Source organism: Heptranchias perlo, chromosome 8 (assembly GCF_035084215.1).
Source record: "Heptranchias perlo isolate sHepPer1 chromosome 8, sHepPer1.hap1, whole genome shotgun sequence".
NCBI lineage: Eukaryota > Metazoa > Chordata > Chondrichthyes > Hexanchiformes > Hexanchidae > Heptranchias > Heptranchias perlo.
This window is the reverse complement of record NC_090332.1, coordinates 8812426-8834375: the sequence shown is the minus strand read 5'-3', so window position 1 is coordinate 8834375 and position 21950 is coordinate 8812426. Positions and strand designations below refer to the sequence as shown.

Genomic DNA, 21950 nt, shown 5'->3' with positions numbered 1-21950 from the left:
TCCTTAGTACTAACTCTAACCAATTTGGTCTTGTCCGCAAATTTTGAAATTGTACTTCTGATTCCTCAGTCTAAATCATGTAAATGGTGAGCAACAGTGGTTCCAGTACCAATCCTTGTGTAACACAACTTCCCACCTTTTGCCAGTCTGAGTAACTACCTTTAACTCCTATTCTGTTTTGTAGCCAGCTTGCTATCCATTCTGTTACTTGTCCCCTAACTCCATATGCTCTGACCTTAGTCATGAGTCTACTATGTGGTACCTTATCAAAGGCCTTTCGAAAATCCAAATATATTATATGTACTGCATTACCCTTGTCTACTCTGTTACTATCATATATAAACAGTTGATAGCATTTGCCATTTTTTATGGCTTCATATTTCCATTAGATTACAAATAAATATTTTTGTTGTTTTAACCTGTGAAGACTCTGGTTGGCGTTCAATATTCTACCATTTCAAAAATAGTGGCTAATTCAGTACACAGTTTGCTGCAAATACAGCATTTTGATTCTGCAGATCACACAACTCTCCAACTAAAAAAGGTACAGCAAGTCTCCTCTCCCGAAGACATTAAATCCTTATTGAGGTATGTTTTCACAGACAGCAGTGACTCTCCACTACCTTGCCCAAGTGGCCATTATTGATGCACGAGCATTAACAGTGAGTTTTTGCCAGGTATTTGATCATGGGGCAATCACAGCTATCCTCATCCAACTTCTACACACATGCACTTCCAGCAGGCGTCACTGGATAGTGATCAGGAACAGGAACGCTGGTGTATTGAGGTCAATTGCAGTGCCCCAAATAACCATCCAACTGAGAATTATCTCAGCATAATTATGGGATTCAGAGTGGATGTTCCTGGAGTGTACAGTTCAGCTATAGATTGGATAAACTGAGCTGTTAGGGAACCAGTATTTTATACAGCACTCAAAAGTGAGTTACAGTGGGCATGCAACTATTCAAAATTTATGATTTGGCTTATCCAACGAGCACAAGAAGACAGAGGACGTTTAGTAGACTAGTGTCAGCCGTGGCTCAGTGGTAGCACTCTCGCCCGAGTCAGAAGGCTGCAGGTTCAAGTCTCACTCCAGAGACATGAGCACATAATCTAGGCTGACACTTCAGTGCAGTACTGAGGGAGTGCTGCACCGTCAGAGGTGCCGTCCTTTGGATGACACGTTAAACCGAGGGTCCATCTGCCCCCTTGAGTAGACGTAAAAGATCGCATGGCAATCTTTGAAGTAGAGCGGGGGAGTTCTTCCCTGTGTCCTAGGCAATATTTATCCCTCAACCAACATCACTTTTAAGAAAAAACAAATTATGTGGTCACTGTGGGACCTTGCCGTATGCAAATTTACTGCCATGTTTCCCCACATTACAGCAGTGATTACATTTCCAAAAAAGTTCTTAATTGGCTGTAAAACACTTTGGGATGTCCTGAGGTCATGAAAGGCACTATATAAATGCAAGTTCTTTCTTCTTGTCCAGTTACACTTTAACTGTGTACAGAATTCATATAGTCAAAAAGGGGAATCCATTTTGGATTAAAAAAATTATTTCACTTGCTAGGCTGGAAGCAGTCAGTACTGGCATTATTTATTTATAATAAAAATATTTTACACTGATGTCACTATTACTGAAAAAAAATCAATACATCACAGTACCCAAGTTATAAAAATTAAACTCCAATAATGCTGGATTAATATCTTCAAATACAACTTTGTAATTAAAACATTCTCAGTCACATTAGAGGAGTCATCCTGCAAATGTCTGCTGCTAGTTGTAGAATGACTACTACAGTAATTCTACTGCTAACGTTGTTATTAAGAATAAAATAGTGCTCCAATATTTCTGCCAGGTCTGTCACTATGAATATATCCCAGCTGTGGTCCCCAAGATTCATTCCCATGCTGGTCACTACGTGTGACTAGAATGACACGAATGTTGCCAGGACCATTCATTAAAAAACACTGTGGAAGAGAAGGTAATTAAAAAAAAGTTATTTTAAATTTACATTTTCTTGGCTACCCCGCTGAAGTAGCACCCCACAAAGTCTTCAACTGATGGGTTAAAAAGTAGGTATTTAGCTTTGAAAAGTTTTTACTTTGGACAGGCTCCCGTTTTGGAATCTCTAGCACCAATGAACAATGTTTCTAGGATTGTTCCTTCACTGTGTTTCAGATCTGTGACAAGTATCTTTTATTTGCAGTTTATTAAAGAATATGTTTTCCATGAGGTTAGGGACATAGTCATATTTTTTATCTTCTTTGACAGCCTCAGTATGCCATCTCTTTGTTCTCTTGCTGTACTTGGCACGGTACCTGATAAGGGAGAAAAACAAGAGGTTAATTTCTTGCCTTTTAAAAATTCTACTCTAGCATTCATTAAAAAATACTAATTTTCTTGGTGATCCTTTACAGTCAATCATACTGTTAGTAGGCTCTGACTTCTACTACATTGATCATATGAACTAATTCATGTTGTAAAATGGCCTCACTGAAAATACAAACATATACAACTTATTAATATACATGTATGTGGCATCTTATGTCAAAACACCTCAAAGCCTTTAAACACAGTTACATTTAAGTGCAGTGACTACTGTTATGTGGGTAGATAAGCTTAGTGATTCTGCAGCAACAATGTTCCAAAACAGAAATGAATGACCAGCTAATATGCTTTTTGTAATTGGGGCTAGTTGAGGGAATAATGTCCTTGGACACTGGGAGATGTTCCTACTCGTATCAGAAGAGTGCCATAGGATCTATAACATCTATCTGAACAAGCGGATGACACCTCAATGTTACAATATCTCTGCCAAAGGATAGCATCTCTGACTATGCTGTACTCCTTCGGTATTATATTGGCATGTCAGCTTAGATTATAAATCTTGAACTCACAATATTCTGATTGAGATGAATGCTACCAATTGAGCCAAGTTAATACACGGTTTGCCATTTACTGAAATTAAATACTTCTAACAGTTGTCATATTTGGTTTAAATATACACTACAACACAACAGAGATAACTAGGATCATCTAGAACTGAAATGGGCTGTCAAGCCAAACAGAATAATTTCTAACTTTCTGAATCCCATCCAAAGATGGCCGTTACTATAAAATCATTAATACTTACATTGGTGTGCCATCCACATTCTTAGCTTGTGAGCGGTCCAAATGATGGTTGTAGTCAATAGCTGCAAGATAATTCCTTAATTTGTAACTCTGATAACTGTTTTAAATAAACAAGAAAAGTTATAAATGTGGTTTAATTTTCAAGTACAGTGAACCTTGACTAAATCACATTTGGGACTTTAGCAGACAGAATTATTTCAACATGCATAAACATCCAAGAGGGACTATATCTGCTGATTGATAAGTGTTTTTTTTTTAGAGTCGGTTCCTTCCTCATCCCATCAAAGTTAGCTTCTTTAACTCTAAAACATTGTTCTGTGACTTTTTTTCCTGTTCAATCCCAAGAGTGAATTCAATCATAGTATGGTCACTATTACCAAGATGTTTTCTTACTGCCGGATTGTGTAGTTGTCAGTAACCAAAATACTTAAGTTAAGAATCACTTGCTCCCTTATTAGCTCAAGACCCTCTGCTTTATGAAACTATTTTGAAAGCATTCAATAAACATATTCCATTTTCTACTTCAATCTCAATCTAAATCTAAATATTCCAAATCAGAATCTCCCAATGCTACATTTTATTCTTACATACCTGCTATGTATGTGCACTTTCCTCTGTTAAGTAATCATAGTCAGGTTTACAAAATACTCCCACTAGTCTTTTGCATCATTTTCTGTTCCTTAGCTTTATCACATTGTTTCTACCTGCTAATTATATTCATTTAGATCCCTCCTTTCTACTGAGAGGTGGCGGAGGAGGATTCATTAAGTATTCATGAACTCCCAATAATAGTACTACAATACAATTACATTAATGTATTATGTTATACTTACTCATAGCTATGTCGTTTTGAAGCATACATCAGTAAATAATTGTGAAAGGACTCCATATGACTGTTATGTCTGAAACAACAGTGAAATATTTATGTATTCAAATACTATTTTGTGCAGAAAGTCATTATTCCAATGAATTGTTCAATTTTAAATTGAACTAATTTAATTGTTTTTGGTTTTGTGCTCCTCTTCATTGTAGTCACAAAGCTCGCCTGGTGGTTACTTTCCTCTTTCCTCCCACCTCCAGACTTGAGGTAAAGAAGACAGAAATAAAGACTTGCACTTACATAGCACCTTCCATGACCTCAGGACGTCCCAAAGTGCTTTACAGTTAATAACTACTTTTTGAAGTGTGGTCACTGTTTTAATGTAGAAAATGCGACAGCCAATTTGCGCACAGCAAGGTCCCATAAACAACAATGTGATAATGACCAGATAATCTGTTTTTTTGATTGAGGGATTCATATATTAGCTAGTACCAAATCTCTACTCTGCACTTCCCACAACAGCACCGCTAAGATTGTGAATTAAATACCTTGAGGAACAGAAGTGCACAGCCACTCCCTCCCCACTATGGCCACCCCAAAATTATTTTAAATATAAAACTATTAGCAAGTCAGTTGAACAGTTATCATTTCAAAAAAAATCCTGCCGCGTTTAATTGCATCTCCACACAATGCCCCTATAGGAATATAACACACTGTAACCAGAATATCATAAGTTTTGGCATTTAGCGTATTTATACCAACTCAAGCTTTAGCTCTGCCAATAGTAACAATCAAAGTAGGTTATACTTACCTAAAGTACTTAAATCGACTAATATTTCGAAGGAAATTTCTATCCAGGATGATCTGACGGAGGAACTTCAATGGAGCACTATTTTGTTGTATCCATGGCCTGGTGTGCTCTTCATCGTGTATTGATTCATGGTTACAAGATGTCTCTCCTGCACTGTTGGGTACAATCCATTCATGTTCATTTACAACATGATGTAAAAGGCTGGCCCATCTTTCCTACATTGTGATGAAAAGGAAAACATTATGATTATGGTAACAACCAAATTTACTTAAATCAGTATTTGCTACTGAGATGGCCAGTGGTTATTTTGCTGCATAAATTTAGATGGAAGCAAATGTACACGATTACTCTCATATACATTTTTATGTTCTCAGTATAAATTAACTAATGCAGATTTTGTCCTCGGCCAGATAACAGGTGGCACAAGTCTGGGCCATTGGTGCTGCACTCTTGACATTCAGACTGGTTTGATGTGCTAATTGAGGCAGGAAAACCATATTCCGGAGGCATGGTTTTGTTGTTGCGGTGGATGACACCGTTTTCCACGCAATTCACTTTAAAACAGATACAGTTAGAGGAAGGGGAGTTAAGAAACCATTGTAAGACAATCCTACATTGAATTTGCTTTGATCTCCAGGCATATCAAAAGACACAAAATATGATATTTAAGCCCTGGTCTGAGAACTTGAGGGAAGTAGTAAGAGGAACACGATACAAGGTGTTCGAGAACTGGAGGAATGGAAGGAGATGGGGAGAAGGAGACACAGAGTTTAATACATTGTCTGCTTAATAAGCAGAATACATCCACAGAAGTTCTGGGAGTTTAATGGGCAGTTATTGTGCAAGAATTATGCAGTTCGATATGCTTCTACCTGTTACCACCATTTCGGCAAACAAATCTAGTTATTCAGTTTGGAGCAGAGGGTGGTGTTTTGCTACTTCCAGTCCTTTGCAACAACTAGGAGTGAAGCAAGAGTGCAGTGTGCCCTGGCAAAACAGGATCTGTGAGGAACCCAAGGTCACATGATTATGGCAGGTGCAAAAATTTGAGAATGCAGCTTAGGGATAATAGGGGGAAGCAGGCTTCATTTGCAGGAAGTGCTTTAAGATATCCTAAACTTTCATCATGGCCACATAGACAAACATTAAATCACAGCACCTGTAGGCTACCAAAAGAGTTCAACAACAATTACAATTATAGCAAGCCCAATTGGCCTACTTTTTTTGACCATAGAATTATAGAAATTTACGGCACAGATGGAGGTCATTCAGCCCATCGTGTCTGTGCCAGCCAAAAAAGAGCAATCCAGCCTAATCCCACTTTCCAGCACTTGGTCTGTAGCCTTGTAGATTATGGCACTTCAAGTGCACATCCAAGTACTTTTTAAAATGTGATTAGGGTTTCCGCCTCTACCACCCTTTCAGCCAGCGAGTTCCAGACCCCTACCATCCTCTGGGTGAAAACATTTCTCCTCAGCTCCCCTCTAATCCTTTTACCAATTACTTTAAATCTACACCCCCTGGTTATTGACCCCCTCTGCAAAGGGAAATAGGTCCTTCCTAACCACTCTCTCGGCCCCTCATAATTTTATGCACCTCAATTAAATCTCTCCTCAGCCTCCTTTGTTCCAAAGAAAACAACCCCAGCCTGTCCAATCTTTTCTCATAGCTAAAATTCTCCAGTCCTGGCAACATCCTTGTAAATCTCCTCTGTACCCTCTCCAGTGCAATCACATCTTTCCTGTCATGTGGTGACCAGAACTGTATGCAGTAGTCAAGCTGTGATCTAACTAGTGTTTTATACAGTTCTAACATAACCTCCCTGCTCTTATAGTCTATGCCTCGGCTAATAAAGGAAAGTATCCCATATGCCTTCTTAACCACCTTCAGGGATCTGTGGACATGCACTCAAGGTCCCTTTGTTCGTCTGCACCCCTCAGTATCCTCCCATATATTGTGTATTCCCTTGGCTTGTTTATTATCCCCAAATGCATTACCTCACACTTCTCTGGATTGAATTCCACTTGCTACTTTTCTGCTCACCTAAACAGTCTACAGCTTTCCTCTTCACTATCAACCACATGGCCAATTTTTGTATTATCGGCAAACTTCTTAAATTATGACCCCTAAATTTAAGTCTAAATCACTAATATATACCACATGAGAATCCCTAACATCATGGTGAACATCGGTCAACATTTACCCAGAATCAAAATGCTAAGTCACACACACACACACACACACACACACACACAGGAGTGGGGTCAATTACTACAAAGGTTACAGCAAGATTTAACAATTTGCCAGATATGGCAAGAGACGAACACATTCTGGCAAAAGAATGCTGCACATCATATCCAGGAGCCTTCCATTGACTTGTGTTTATACCGAGTATATAATGATAGATAAAACAATGGAGGGGTGAAATGACCATACATGAATATGAAGTATGGGGCTAAGGCAGGTATATGGAGTTAGGTCACACATCAGCCATGATCTCACTAAATGGCAGAACAGACTCATGGGGCTAAATGGTCTACTCCTGTTCCTATGTTCCCATACCCAAGTCCAGGTCATTAATATAGATCAAAAAGAGCAGTGGTCCTAATACTGACTCCTGGGGAACAACACTGGTTGTTTTTCAGACTGGAGGGAAATATACATTCACCACTATTCTCTGCTTTCTGTCCCCTAGCCAGTTTTGTATCCACGCTGCCACTGTCCCTTTAATCCTATGGGCTTCAATTTTGCTAACAAGTCTATTGTGTGGACTTTATCAAATGCCATTTGGAAGTCCATATACACATCAACCCTCTCCGTTACTTCATCAAAGAACTCAATCAAGTTAGTCAAACATGATCTTCCTTTAACAAATCAGTGCTGACTTTCATTTATTAGCCCATACTTTTCCAAGTACCAATTAATTTGGTCTCAGATTATTGTCTCAAAGTTTCCCCACCGACATTAAGCTGACTGGCCTATAATTGCCAGGTCTATCCCTCTCCCCTTTTTAAAAAAAAAACAGGGGTGTAACATTTGCAATCCTCCAGTCCTCTGGCACCATCCCCATATCCAAGGAAGATTGGAAGATTGTGGCCCAAGCCTCTGCAATTTCCACCCTCACTTCCCTCAGTAACCTAGGATGCATCTCATCTGGACCAGGTGACTTTTCTACTTTGAGTACTGCCAATTTTTTAAGTACCTCCTCTTTATCTATTTTTAATCCTATCCAATATCGCTACTACCTCCTCCTTTATGCTACAGTGGCAGTATCCCCTTCTCTAGTGAAGACAGATGCAAAGTATTCATTTAGTGCCTCAGCCATATCCTCTGCCTCCACAAGATGATCTTTTTTGTCCCTAATCGGTCCCCTGCTTCCTTTCAGTAGCCTTTTACTATTTATAAAAGACTTTTGGGTTCCATATACATATACTTAGACCAACTAAAAAAAAAATAATTTGGGCAGTGGCTGCTTTAACCCCACCCACCTCTCAGTGTGAGAAAAGTGAAAATGTTATGAGGCAACTCAATTGGGACCAAGCCAGAGAAACAATATTGAGAAATGGATATGGAGAGATTTTGCAGTTCTTGTTTGTAGTGTAACAAACAGCTCATCTTTCACATTTGCAAGTTCAATTTATAATGATGAATTTCTCTTCTTTAAAAGAGAAAAAGTGTGTTTTTAAGAGAGAACTTGTGATCTTTCTTTACCTGAAGAAAAGTGCATTACATAACCTGGAAATATTTCTCTTTTCATGGTGTTTCTCTATTATTTAGAATTGGAAACCCTCACAGTTGCACATTGAGGTAGCCTGCTCAGCAGGGCAGTGATTTTTACAATTGAGCTCATGAAACTATACCAAACAGTTTCAATAAGAAGTGGTTATAGCTAACACTCAACAATTTCCATGGTAGAGTCAGAAACAGACACACCATATCCTATAGTTGAAAAGATTTGTACAATGCTTTGTAGCACAACACTATCAGGAAACATAATGATCTTTTTCTACTTTGAGTGATACATAACTAAAATGAAAAAGGTTTAACAAAAATTACCGCTAACAGGACCTCATTGCCATTGCAATTCTTTGCACAATACCAGAAGTGATTTCGTATTGGTTCAGACCACGCCATTAGAATGTCATTCCCTTTTTTCTGTGCTGCCTGAAAATAAACACAAGCGCTAGGTGATTCTAAAGTAATGCAATAGGATAGCACATACTAAGTACAAAATAATGCTTTCTAGACAACTATAAATGTGGAACACAAGTTTGCTGGGTGGGCACTAGAAAGAAAATTAATAAAAACATATTTTGCAAGGTTTCTCCCCCGTACTAATTTTCCACACTTAATTAGGTTGCTGATACAGCACTTGACACACAGACTACAACCTGCTCTCAGTCTTCTGTAAAAGGCACTAGGAGAGTACATCTTCTCACCCCCACAAGCAGGAACTTGCTGTGTGGTAAACTGCAGGTGCTAACTTGTATCTTAATATTCTCGGTGGCTCACGGTGTTGACCATGGCTCAGTTGGTAGCACTCTTGCCTCTGAGTCAGAAGGTTGTGGGTTCCGGTTCCACTCCAGAGACTTGAGCACAAAATCTAGGCTGACACTCCAGTGCAGTACTGAGGGAGTGCTGCATTGATAGAGGTGCTGCCTTACGGATGAGACATTAAACCCAAGCCCTGCCTGCTCTCTTAGGTGGACATAAAAGATCCCACTGTACTATTTCGAAGAGGGTGTCATCCCCAGTGTCCTGGCCAATATTTATCCCTCAACCAACATCATTAAAAAAAAATCTGGTCATTATCACGTTGCTGTTGTGGGACCTTGCTGTGAACAAATTGGCTGCCATGTTTCCTACATTACAACACAGTGACTACACTTCAAAAATACTTCATTGGCTGTAAAGAGCTTTGGGATGTCCTGAGGTCGTGAAAAGCGCTATATAAATGCAAGTCTTTCTTTTCTTTTTTTTATTCTATAGCACTGCAAAAGTCTATACATTTGCTGCTCCACTGTAAAAAAAAATCTACAAACAGGGACTAATGGAGCATTGACGTGGAATACTGTCCACACTATTCTTATGTCTGGAAGCTGAGCTTGAAACTAACCCAGGATGATGGCTGAAAATCTCATCTTTCTGTCAGCTAGAAGGATCCTATGCAAAAGGAATTTGGAGCAGATATTCCTTACCATGACATCTGCATGAATTTCTCTTCCGTCCCCCCGCCCCCTAAATTTTAGAAAAGGAAAAGAACAAGATGGCTTGATATCCACCTCCATGTCAAGATATTCTCATTCATTAACTGAATTGCTTTCCACATTCAAAGTTGTAACTGAATAAATAATGAGAACAAACACTTAAAGGCATTTAGAACATGGACATAGAATATTAAAAACCAGAGACAATTAATTAAAAACAAAGTACAAGACATGTACCTTCATCATCTTTTTCTGAATGTTTTTTCCACCATGCCAGATGTCATGCGAGTGGAAGATGGCTGAATACTTCCCTTTTTCTATGGGGTACATGCAAACACAAAATGGGCAAAAGTCAAAGTCAAAATCACTATTCATGAACGTATTTTACAAGTTATTGTTACAAAATGCTGGCTTGAGAACAGCAGTATTTTTCTTTAACATAAATATTTGACAGTCTATTTTTCATTAATTATATAGGATTTACAAAACATATTATGTACTCACTCATTAACGTGTCAATTTGTGGGTTGTTGTTTGTAGTCACTTCAATTATATTCAATTTTGTTCTTAAGCAGTCGAGTGAGCGCTGAAATCCTAACTTCTCAATGTTAGTACTCTTGCCACTAACTTCACTCACATCCACAACATCAATATTTAGAATGTGTTTTCTTGTGTGATGGCTGAATGTGTACGTACAGTATTGAGCAGAATGGCCTGCAGAATCATTTCTGCCATCGCCACATAGGATAACATTTTCACCTTCACAATTTTTGAATAGTTTATCCTGCATGGATTTCCAGTGCTGCACTATTGCTGGAGCAGCATACAGTCGCTGGACCTTATAAAACTCACTGGATGAAATGCAGCCCAACCCCATGAATTTGAATAGGAGAGCAATCTTACGATAATTGTTACCAGATATCAAAATTGAAGCAGCCAGCTGTAGATTACTGGAACTGCAACCCTTGAAACATGGAACTGTACAAAATCTGCCTCCTAGGTGGTGATTTGGACAAATCCAGTAAGCCACAAGGGCAGTTCCTATCATACGGCAATGGTAGGTAAATTTTTTGGTACATCCTTTTGACTTGCAGTCGTTTCCATGGATCATTTTCAGAAGATCCATTATGATGTCAATATCTGCAATACATTTTTTCCTGTTAAGTACTTCTATTCCTGGTACCGCAGAATCCTCAATCTTGATGCTTTCTTCTTCATTACTTTCTTCTGTCACAGTATCACTGAGGTCTGCACAGAAGACATCGTCCTCTGCCGTGATATTGCTGCCAAGAAAATTATGTTGAATGAAGAACAAAAGTCAAGACATCATTACAAAGGAGTTGCTTAAGTTATCAGGCTGTCATAATGTTTGACATAATTAAACTAAGAAATACGCAATTCTGGCAAAAATCCCCACAGAATGTGCTGATACAGAACATTGTTTTAAGTAGTCAAAATGTCAAGAAGCAAATGTAAAGCATAATTATAAAGAGGTACCGGGATTATTTCATAGGGAAGATCTTGAGAGGGACGTGCTATTTGCAACAGAGTGAAGATCAAAATGACTGATGTTGAGGGGACATCGACATGTAGGTACAGCAAGCAATTAGGAAAGCAAATGGTATGTTGGCCTTTATTGCAAGGGGGTTGGAGTACAAGAGTAAAGAAATCTTGCTGCAATTGTACAGGGCTTTGGTGAGACCACACCTGGAGTACGGTGTACAGTTTTGGTCTCCTTACCTAAGGAAGGATATACTTGCCTTAAAGGAGGTGCAACAAAGGTTCACTAGATTGATTCCTGGGTCGAGAGGGTTGTCCTATGAGGAGAGATTGAGTAGAATGGGCCTATATTCTCTGGAGTTTAGAAGAATGCATACGTCATTGAGACATAAGATTTCAAGAAGGCTTGACAAGGTAGGTGCTGAAAGGATGTTTCCCCTGGCTGGAGAGTCTAGAACTCGGGGATATAGTCTCAGGATAAGGGGTTGGACATTTAGGACTGAGATGAGGAGGAATTTCCTTACTCAGAGGATCGTGAATATTTGGAATTCCCTATCTCAGTGTTGTGGATGCTCAGTCATTAAGTATATTCAAGGCTGAGATCGATAAATTTTTGGACTCTTAAGGGAATTAAGGGATATGGGAATCAGGCAGGAAAGTGGAGTTGAGGTCAAAGATCAACCATGATCTTATTGAATGGCTGAGCAGGCTCAAGGGGCTGTACGTCCTACTCCAATTTTTTAATGTTCTTATGGGGCAGAGATAAGTTTGGTCATAGTTTACAGTGTAGTGACTCCAAATTTTCTCCAGCATGAAACCAACCCAAAATGACTGTTCATTTTAAAGTCAGCTTGGCATGAAAAACAGAATTTGCATCATTGACAAAACAAATATAGGCTCTGTGAACATGCCAAGTTAATTCCTGTATTAAAATGAAACATGGGCTACAAGAAAGCTATCAGACATTGCACCAAAGTGTCAGGACACAAGTCTGCACCCACAATTCCTCATACATATTCCTGATGCTGGCTGTACCATCAGGGGGCAGTGCTAAGCAACGGTCAATCACTTTCCTATTGGGAAGGATGAAAAAACATTTAAAACACAAATTGTTTTAGGTTCCTAACACAAGTGTCATACTAGATGACTCAGAAGCAGCATTAGCAGAAGTCTGGGGTGGGGGTGGGGATAGGACACGTGATTGACTCTACATACCTTACAAATATCTAATTTTAAGACAGACATTGCGGGGGAAAATAATGATAAAATATAACTGAAGGAAAAGAGAACAAAAAACAGAATGAAAAATTTGAGGGATTGGAAAGAATAACATAAAACAAAGGAATGACAATTGGTTTTTTAAAAAAGGAATTTGTAAGTGAGAAACTAACCCATTTTGAACCTGTTCCTAAATATTTGCAAATGTAGCTGTTATAATTGCAGAAAGTTTAACCACATAGGCCAATAAACTATCTTCCAAAGCATTAAATTAGAAGATACCTCATAGTTTCATCTTCAAAATCATCCTCTCCTCCTGCCATAGAAGACGCCCTTGATGAAGATGCTTCACTGTCACAATCCTCTGTCACCATTAGTGTTTCATACCTCCAAAAAAAAGCAATAGATAATGCTAACGTAACAAAAAAAGTAAGTTTTAAGTCTTCTGCTACCAGACAGAACATAATTTTCTCAATAGTTTATACAGAACTTACAACAAATGAGTTCATTTCCAAAGGATCGCCAGCAAAAATTCTACACAAAGCCTAGTGTAGTCAAAGTACAGATGTGTGCAGAGTTGCTGGATAATCCTGAGGCTGAAATTGCTGTGCATTTGAATTAACAGTAAGTCACTATATAAAAGAGCCATGCAGCAAAGGTCTGACATTTTCTTTGTTGACTCCCTGAATAGAATCTACCTATTACATACTGTTGCCAGTAAAGATGTCTCCACAATGAGGATGCACAGCAAGATGTTTCATGTATGTTGAAACACTTACATGCGCGTTTCAGTTTTCTGTACTGATGTGGTATCAGCGGTTGTCTGATGTTTGGAAGGAGTGCTCATCAACGAAGACATAACTGAAAGAGACAAATCATGCACAAAATCATTCAGTCTATAAATAAACTGATGAACTATGTTTCAGTGTCATATCACCATGTGTTAACAGTTGTTCAAGTCTTGTTACATTATAATTATGCAATAGTTACTAAGAATACATGTGTTCATAAGCATTTTGGTGCAAAGTTGAATCTAGGCCAATCACTAGCTTGGTTAATAACTCAAATTGCTGTTTATTATTGTTATTTTAAGCAATAATGTTAAATTGCCCACCATAGACATGATCTTCCTCATTTTTTAAATGCAGTTCAACTCCACATACAAACAGGAAATTGCAGACATCCTAAGGAGATGGGAGAAAAGAGAAACACCAAAGACACTGTCCCTTCAAGAGCTTTGCCACACTTGCATAATGTGCCCCATCTGTACAAAGCAACATTGTGAACTGCAAGAGATATTAAATTAAATGTGATCATGCATATATCAATAGTGCCAAGCGATATTGCATCCAAAAGAGAACAGAGGGACAGGAAAGATAGATTTCCAGAATGAGAAAGACAATATGGTAGGTAATCTAACAATGTTCCTCATTCATTCAATGCCACATATAAATAGGAATATACCAAAGCAGTGCAGAACCTGGATATGGAATACTGAGGACCTAAATGTGTAGCTTAGCTTGAACCACTGCTATGCCAAAGCACTTATTCTGGGCAAATTAAGACAAAAATTCTAAATGAAAGCATTTTAGTTGTTCCAGTAGCTGCTCCACAGACAGTGTTGAGCAAAACCCTCCACTTGTAGGGTCACAAATTTGTTAGAGCAGGGGCAGAGTTGACTAACTTTTCCTTGTGGTTCCCGGTTAGCCAAGGAAGGACATAATTTGCTGACCTATGCTTAGTGATGGGTTTACCTAAGATACAGCTGCATACTTTATCGGTACCGTTTTCCTGGGTTTGGGTGGCTCCAGATCAGCTCCCAGGCCGGTCCGAAATTGCAGTCCCATTTAAGATGAATGAAGCCACTCTGGGACGCAGGCGGCTCCTTCCTGCCAGTGACGTCACTGGAGTGGCCTGGAGGAAAGGAGACCTGAAATGGCATGGTAAGAAATTTGAGTTTTTTTTAAAAAAACAAATAAGAAGTACTTATATTTATAAATATTTTTACATAGACATTGAGGGAATTCTTTGATGAAAAGTACTCCCTCCACCCTTAACTTTCCTTTCAAGACTTTAAATCTATAATAACAACCAACTCCAGGCTGAGGCTTTACAGGTAGGTGCATAGGCAACACAATGGAACAATTTAAATATAACCTTCTCAGTAACACACCAGGGTTTTGCAATGCTGTAACAGCATCATGATACTCAATTCAAATGATTCAATTAGTTTCCAAAATCCAAATATGCCCAATTCAGTTACCATTTCTCCCTATTCTGTTTAAGTACAGCAGCAATTAATAACACTCAGTGCTGATACACAAAAGTCAAAATCAGGATTTAAACCTGGATACAATCAACAGACCTGATAACAGGCAAGGTTTTTCTTTTAATAATTCCTCTCCGCACACATTTACATGCATCAAGTTTATTTCACACATCACAGTATGATCTTTAGATAGGGAAAGAAAACGTACATGGAGTCCATCTGGCAGCCATGTTGGTTTGGGAAGTAATCCTAGTTTCTGATATTCCTTCAGGGCTGCATGCCAACCAAAAGAAACAAACAAACAACCAAGCAGTTATTAATATTAACACTAATAAACAAAGTCAAATATGTATATCGGGGCTTGTTTTACAAATGACTATATTGGGCAGCACGATGCAACTTCCTGATATACATGGCACCCACCTCTAATGCACATCCATGAAATTGGCTCTATGTGTCAATGCGCAGAAAAGACAAATATTACCTGAAAAAATACATTTGCTTATTCAAATAAAATTATGTTACTAAAAACTCTAATGCCAGCAGAAACCCTACACATTTGTATTGGGAAGTATTCCTAATAGGCTCCTCTTTCCACCTTTTAAAATAAAGAGCTGGGAATCATCTCTCCTACCCATTACAATGGAGTGAAGTACCTTTACATTGTTGTAGGGATGATAATTCACAACACTTCAAAACTAATTCATTACTTGCCACAGGTTTGAGATGTTGATAGAATAAAGTACTATATGAATGCAAGTACCATTTATTATAAAACCAATGAATCAAAATCCTATGCTCAATTCCTGCATCCACACTGTTAATAGCTTTAAATCCTCACCCTTCCCATCTTTGCCAGCAAAAACCTCTAATCACATTACAACAAACCAGACATCCAGAAGGATTGAATACAATAGCATGACATCATATATGTAACTAATGTCACCATTCACCTGCCAACATTTTCCAAAAATCGAGTCTTTAATTCCTGCACGACTCCACCACCTTCTCCAAGGCCCTCCTTAAATCCCACCTCTTTGATCAAACTTATGGTGTGACCCTTTTATTTCCTTCTTGTGCTTTGCATCTTTTTTAAAATTACACCTCAAACACCTTGGGACGTTTTTCTACATTAAAAAGGCATTATAGAAATGCAAGTTCTTATTGCTGCCAAAACAATTACCATAAATTTAGTTCCTGTCATTAACCATAAATGGAGCAGGCTCTGAAACTGTTTTCCTTTCCCAGGGTTTATTCCTTTAAGGTATGCAGAGTTGGCTTATTCTTCCTGCACCAGGCTCTAAACGAACTCAAGGTTATTCGGACTTCTCGGGACTGCATGCATACAAGTACTTTGGGACTGCTGTTAGCATTTTCTGGGAATCTAGGACGGGTAGGTTGAGCAGGAGTAGGTAGGGACAGTTCCGATCGTTCGTAGCCGTGGCTTTTTAGTAAGGCCAACCCTACACTTACCCGCATTGCTGAGTCTAGTATACTGTTGTTTTATAGACAAACTCGTCAATTTACTCAAGTTCCCACAGTCAGCAATGATAGTTAATCTAAATGATAGTTAAGATGGTTTTTTTTGGAGGGGGTGATTATAAGAGTTATATATAGTGTGAATGCACGTTTCAGACAGATCATAAGTTGCTATAGGACTGTCAATCTTTATTTATGGGGAGGGCAAATGATTCGGCAACGCATAAACAGCGTATAAACTGCTGTCCATGTGAAGCGCTTTACTACGTTAAAAGGTGCTATATAAATGCAAGTTGTTGTTATTGTTGTCCCGGCACCGTGACTTTCCATTAAGTCGGGTGAGAAAACAAAGTCTCGATGCGGATCTGAGTGATAACAGATCACTTGTCCCAAGTATGAGAGGTACACATGCAGTTTGCTTACTTACTGCAGGCTATGCGCGTCGTCCGGAGTGGAAGTGGCAGGGTTCGAGTCCCCGCGTCCCGCCTGCCGGGTTTCTCTCTCCGCCTGCGGGTCCCGGCGCTCGGGGGGAACTTCTCGTCCGGCGAGAAAAGTTGGGTGGTCGAAACTCAAGTTGGCCGCCCCGCAGGAGCAGTTCTCGTAAACGTTCATGAGGAGATTGGCCAGCTCTGCGTGACTGAAGCTGAGCATCAGGCGCAGCTGGTCCCAGCGCCCAAACGCCTGGCCCAGGTAGACTTTGCTCTTGTTGGTGTGGCGAGTGTGCTCCAACCGCCGCTTCTTCCTGGTGTCCGGCGACAGCGTCGGTCTCCCGCGGCCTCTCCGCTTGGTCACTTCTGTCTCCTGTTGAGCGCTGGTGGCGTCAGCAGCCGTAATGGTCGTTGTGCTGCTGATGATGTGGAAGCTGGACTCGGTGACCGAGGTATCGGCTTCGAGCCCTGAGGAGACGCTGTGGGTCCGAGGCCACTCTTCTTCAGCCATCGCCATTTTATTTTTCCCCTCCTACTAACTGATTTTCTTCCCCCCCTCCCTCACTTTAACTGACCATCGGGCTCGAGCGAGGCGGGCCCATTACGTCACCGCCCCTTTCATATTACGTCATGACGCAAAGATCGTTTTTCTCATCGAGCAGCGGGGGACTGGTGGTAACCATGGAAACACGGGCCTTTTTAAAAAAAAATCTAAGTAACACCGAGTGAGCTTTGCAGGAACTCGATGGTGACCCGTTCACGGCTCCATTTTCTTTTGGAGCTAGAAAGATGACCTCGACTTTAAATGCGTAACATAATTATCGAATTTACAGCGCGGCTTCCGCGCATCGTGCCCCCCCCCCCCCCTTCTCAACGAGAAGCGTTTTCCCGGGACGTTTGAGAGTGTGACTCTCTCCCGGAAGTCGCGCGAAAGGTGGTCCGTGCGGCGGTTGGCGCCGGGTTTGGGTTATGAGAATGGACCCGCTGTTGGTGGCGGACTTGCTGCTACGCTTCGGTCGCGGGCCGCGTTCGGGCTCCTCCTTACGGGAGTTGTGCCGCTGGTGCTGGGAAGGAGAGGACGATGGTCCGCCCAGCGCCGATCGAGTGGAGACTCTGCGCCTCTTCGTCGAGAAGCTCGGCGCGCGACCCCGGCCCTGCGCGGGGGACCGCGACCCCGACCCAGTCAGGGAGAAAGTGACCGATCCCCGTGGCAGCGGCTCGGCCGCGGAGTACGGCCTGTCTCCGGAGGAAGAAGATCTTCCGAGCGCCTTGCTGGACCTGGCCGTCGGCCGGTGCCTGCCGCTGTTGCGCTCTATGAGGTTGGAAGGGGCGGGGAGCCAGTTTCAGGAGCCGGGCCGCCGGCTGGTGCACTCGCTGTGCGCCCTGCTCAACACCTGCTGCCGAGAGGCCCCGCCGACCCTGCTGGAAGACGTCGCTGGCTGCTGCCTGCGGGAACTCCGGAGCTACACCGAGGAGCGGAACAGAGTTGACGAGGCCGGTACTTGCGAGCTGCAAGCCCCGGGGTACTTGGACATTCACGTCGCGATCGAGGTGCTGGTGAAGGTGGCGCCGCTGCTTCTGGAGCGATGTATCGCGACAGAAGAGCTGATGTCGGTCACTCTGACGGCTGTTAAGGTGGGAGAGGACAGCGTGGCGTCCAGGATGGTCACCGGGGTAATACCGGCTCTTCTCGATCCGGGCGGTTCCGAGCTAAAGTGCGCGACCATCGAAGACATCTGGCATCGAGTGAAACGTTGGGAAAGTACCGGCACCGTCTCTAGAGTCCTGCTGCTTTTGAGCTCGCTTTCTCATCATCTGTTTCTCCCCACCGGAGATCGGTCACCTCCCGAGACCCACGACCTAAGAACTTGCCCCCAATTTTGGAAAGTGTTGCAGACGGGACTAGTGCAGACGGATAACACGTCGCGCAAGAGAGCTATGTACCTGCTGAAAAGAGCTGTGGCTGTTTCCAATACATTGAAAAGGGATATCTGCTCGGAGTACCAGACTGAATCTGGTAGGTTGAGGACTTAAAGTTTTGTAAGAATTAACAATAGTTATCGGTATAAATGATTATCTCCTACAGTATTCACCAGACAATACATGCCGCCCACCATAAAAGGTTTCTACAGTTAAACTTAAACGACGTTACTGCAATATAAGCAAGATTTTCCAAATTGGAATTGAAAATATTTCACTGTCTTGACATTTTTTTAGTTTGGACAGGTCATACCATTTTGGTAGTTGAAGTTATTCCGGCTCAAAACTCTTTAAATCCCTTGGGACAGGTGGTATGTACAGGAGAGATTGCTGAGTGAGATGGAGTCCGCAAATATAGGAGAGGCCTCACCAAGTTGGAAATAAGTCAGCAAAGTTTTTGTTTTAAAGTGACACAATAAACTCAGCAAATTATTCTGACACCAGTAGTTGGAAAAATAACGGAATCAATCATGAGGAATGCACTTAAGGATCACCTTTTTATGGAAGTAACGTTACAAACATGTCCTCACAGCAGCACTGCCAATTTGTGCACAGCAAGGTCCCTCCGAGCCAGAAGCTGGTGAATTGTCAATAAGACAGTGATTTTTGCAAAGGAACTCTTTAACTATACCACACAGTTTCAATAAAATTAAGTGGTTGTAGCTAACATTCAACAAGTTTCATAGTATAGTCAGAGACCGACACAATCTAGATACAGAAGATATACATCACATCCAACCAGTAAAAAGATTTGTACAAAGCATATTGATACAAAGCAATCAGGAAACTCAATGATCTTTTCCAACCGTTCATGGATACATAACTAAGATGCAAAAGATTTAACAAAAATTACAGCTAACAGGACTTATTTGCGGTTGTAGCTCCTTGCACATCGCCAGAAGAAATTTTGTATTGGTTCAAACAACCTCATCACCGAGCCCATTATCAAGGTTGATACTAGTACAAAACTGAGGGAGTGCTGCACTGTTTGAGGTGGCATTTTTTGGATGAGATGTTAAACTGGGGGTCCACTTGCCTGCTCAGGGCACCATAAAAGATCCCATGACACTATTTGAAGAAGGGCAGAGAAGTTATTCTGAGGGAAGTTTTCTCATTGTTCTGGCCAACATTTATCCACCAACCAATGCTACTAAAACCAATTATCTGATCAATCACATTGTTGTTTGCGAGATCTGCTGTGCATATATTGGCTGCTGTGTTTGCTTATATACCAATTGTGATGGCACTTCAGAAGTAATTATTAGCTGTAAAACACTTGGGATATCATGTGAACATGAAACGCACCATATAAATGCAGGTCTTTCTTTCTAGATATGAAAATGGCAGGGTCGCTTAATGAAAACTTTGCTTCGGTATTTACAGAGGAGAGTGAAAGATGTCTTCAAAGGTTTGTAGATGAGGAAGTAGAAAGGCAACCAATAGCATATGCATTAATAAGGAAATTGTTCTTAAGGTGCTGAGAGTGCTAAAATTGTTAAATACTCGGGACTAGATGACGTGTGTCCCAGGTTAGCAATGAAGCAGTGGACTATAGTCAAATTTCATTGGAGTCAGCAGATCTGTTTACCAACCTCCAGATCAGGACTGGAAGTTGGTAAATATTACACACCTGTTCAGAAAGGGGAAGGTGATATGAGGAAAAACTTTTCTACACAGTGAGTGGTTAGGATCTGGAATGCACTGCCCTAGGGAGTGGTGGAGGCAGATTCAATCATGGCCTTCAAAAGGGAACTGGATAAGTACTTGAAACAAAAAAATGTGCAGGGCTACGGGGATAGGGCGGGGCAGTGGGATTAGCTAGATTGCTCGTGCATAGAGCCAGCACGGACTCGATGGGCCGAATGGCCTCCTTCTGTGCTGTAACCTTCTATGATTCTAAAGTGATAGGCCAGGCAACTCTCAACTGTATTGGTTCGAGAAAAAATTACTAGATACCATAATTAGGGATAAAATAAGCGTGCATAGACTGATTAGAGTTAATTAATATGGATCATGTTTAACTACCATTATAGCATTTTTTGAGAGAATAATGGAATATATGGATTAGGGGCTATGTTAGATATAGTTTAAGGAGACTTTGGCGAACATTTGATAAAGTGCTGCATAAGGAATTGGTTGAGAAAATTAAGAACCGTGGCCAAATAGAGAAAGTGGCTGTATGAATAGAGAGATGGCTGAAAAACTGACAAAATGAGTGTGTCGTGGATCAGTGTTGGGACCTTTTCTTGCGTGTGTAAAATTAATGTAAGATCCTTACTTAGAAATAAAAGATTGAATATCAAAGTTTGCGGACACCAAATTGGGAGGAGTAGCAAACTGCCAAGAAGAATGCAGCATATTACAAAAGAACATAAACAGGCTAGGAGAATGGGCAGCTAAGTGGCAGACACTGTTTAATATGGAAAATGTGAGATATTCCATTTTGGGAACAAGAATAAAGAATAGAATTATAACTTAAATACTACATTTCTCAATGTAGCGGAGCCAAAAAAAGAATGTAGACAAATACATAAACCCTTAAAGGTGAGTAAAAAGATTTTAAAAATACCATTAAGAAGGCAATTGAGATTTGGGATTTATATCGAGAGCACAAAAACAAAGATGCCATGATGACTATGTCTAGAATGATAGGCCACATCTGCAGTAACGTTTGTGACTTTGAGCTCCTCACTACGGGGAGATTCAATCGCCCCAGAGAGAGTGCAGATTTACCAGGATGATATCAGGAGTTTGGAATAAAGGTTAGAGCAACTAGTGCCGCGTCCTGTCAGACTGATGATTGAGGGAGGTTTTGATAGAGGAGTTCGAAATGATAAACAGGATAAACATAGATTACTTATGTTGGTGCATAAATTGAAGAGAAAAGACCACAATGTCAATATGAGTACAAGATACATGAAAAAGGGAAATTCAAAGAAACTTTTTCAGAGTAATCAGAATCTGGAATACTTTGTCCAAGTGATGATTGATGCTAGATTGATTACGGCATTCAGAAAGGTACTGGTTATTACAAGAAGAATATTAAAACGATGGACAAAAAGCAGGACAGTTGGACTACATAAATTCAGCAGTGGAGG

At 40.6% G+C, this 21950-nt stretch overlaps 2 protein-coding genes across 4 annotated transcripts in view; one reads left to right on the top strand and one right to left on the bottom strand.

Moving 5' to 3' along the window:
* Positions 1-1585: 1585 nt before the first annotated feature.
* On the bottom strand, positions 1586-17422 carry LOC137324385 (uncharacterized). 2 transcript variants are annotated; one of them, XM_067988611.1, is made up of 11 exons: positions 16872-17422; positions 15174-15238; positions 13476-13557; positions 12979-13083; positions 10483-11261; positions 10216-10295; positions 8828-8935; positions 4772-4986; positions 3974-4042; positions 3142-3237; positions 1586-2326 (listed from the first exon to the last, which is right to left on the bottom strand). In XM_067988611.1, the coding sequence occupies exons 1-11, from the start codon at positions 17387-17389 to the stop codon at positions 2173-2175; spliced, it is 2271 nt and encodes a 756-aa protein (XP_067844712.1). In that variant the 5' UTR covers positions 17390-17422; the 3' UTR covers positions 1586-2172. The 2 variants fall into 2 exon arrangements, 1 of the variants encoding a protein (XP_067844712.1); XR_010963599.1 differs by having other exon boundaries at positions 2299-2326; positions 3142-3202.
* A 424-nt stretch (positions 17423-17846) lies between these two features.
* The window catches only part of tarbp1 (TAR (HIV-1) RNA binding protein 1), a 160156-nt gene continuing 156052 nt past the window's right edge, over positions 17847-21950 (top strand). For both annotated transcript variants that reach the window (XM_067988609.1, XM_067988610.1), the window contains exon 1: positions 17847-18889. In XM_067988609.1, the coding sequence (XP_067844710.1) occupies positions 17848-18889 (1042 nt within the window). In that variant the 5' untranslated portion in view covers position 17847. The remainder of the gene's footprint in view (positions 18890-21950) is intronic.

Coding starts and splice junctions, on each gene's coding strand:
- LOC137324385 (XM_067988611.1), bottom strand. CDS start 17,389: ATGGCGATGGCTGAAGAAGAGTGGCCTCGGACCCACAGCGTCTCCTCA. Junction 11,262..12,978: donor TTTGAAGATGAAACTATGAG/GTATCTTCTAAT, acceptor TTTTCTTGGCAG/CAATATCACGGCAGAGGACG. Junction 3,238..3,973: donor TCAAAACGACATAGCTATGA/GTAAGTATAACA, acceptor TATTTAAAACAG/TTATCAGAGTTACAAATTAA.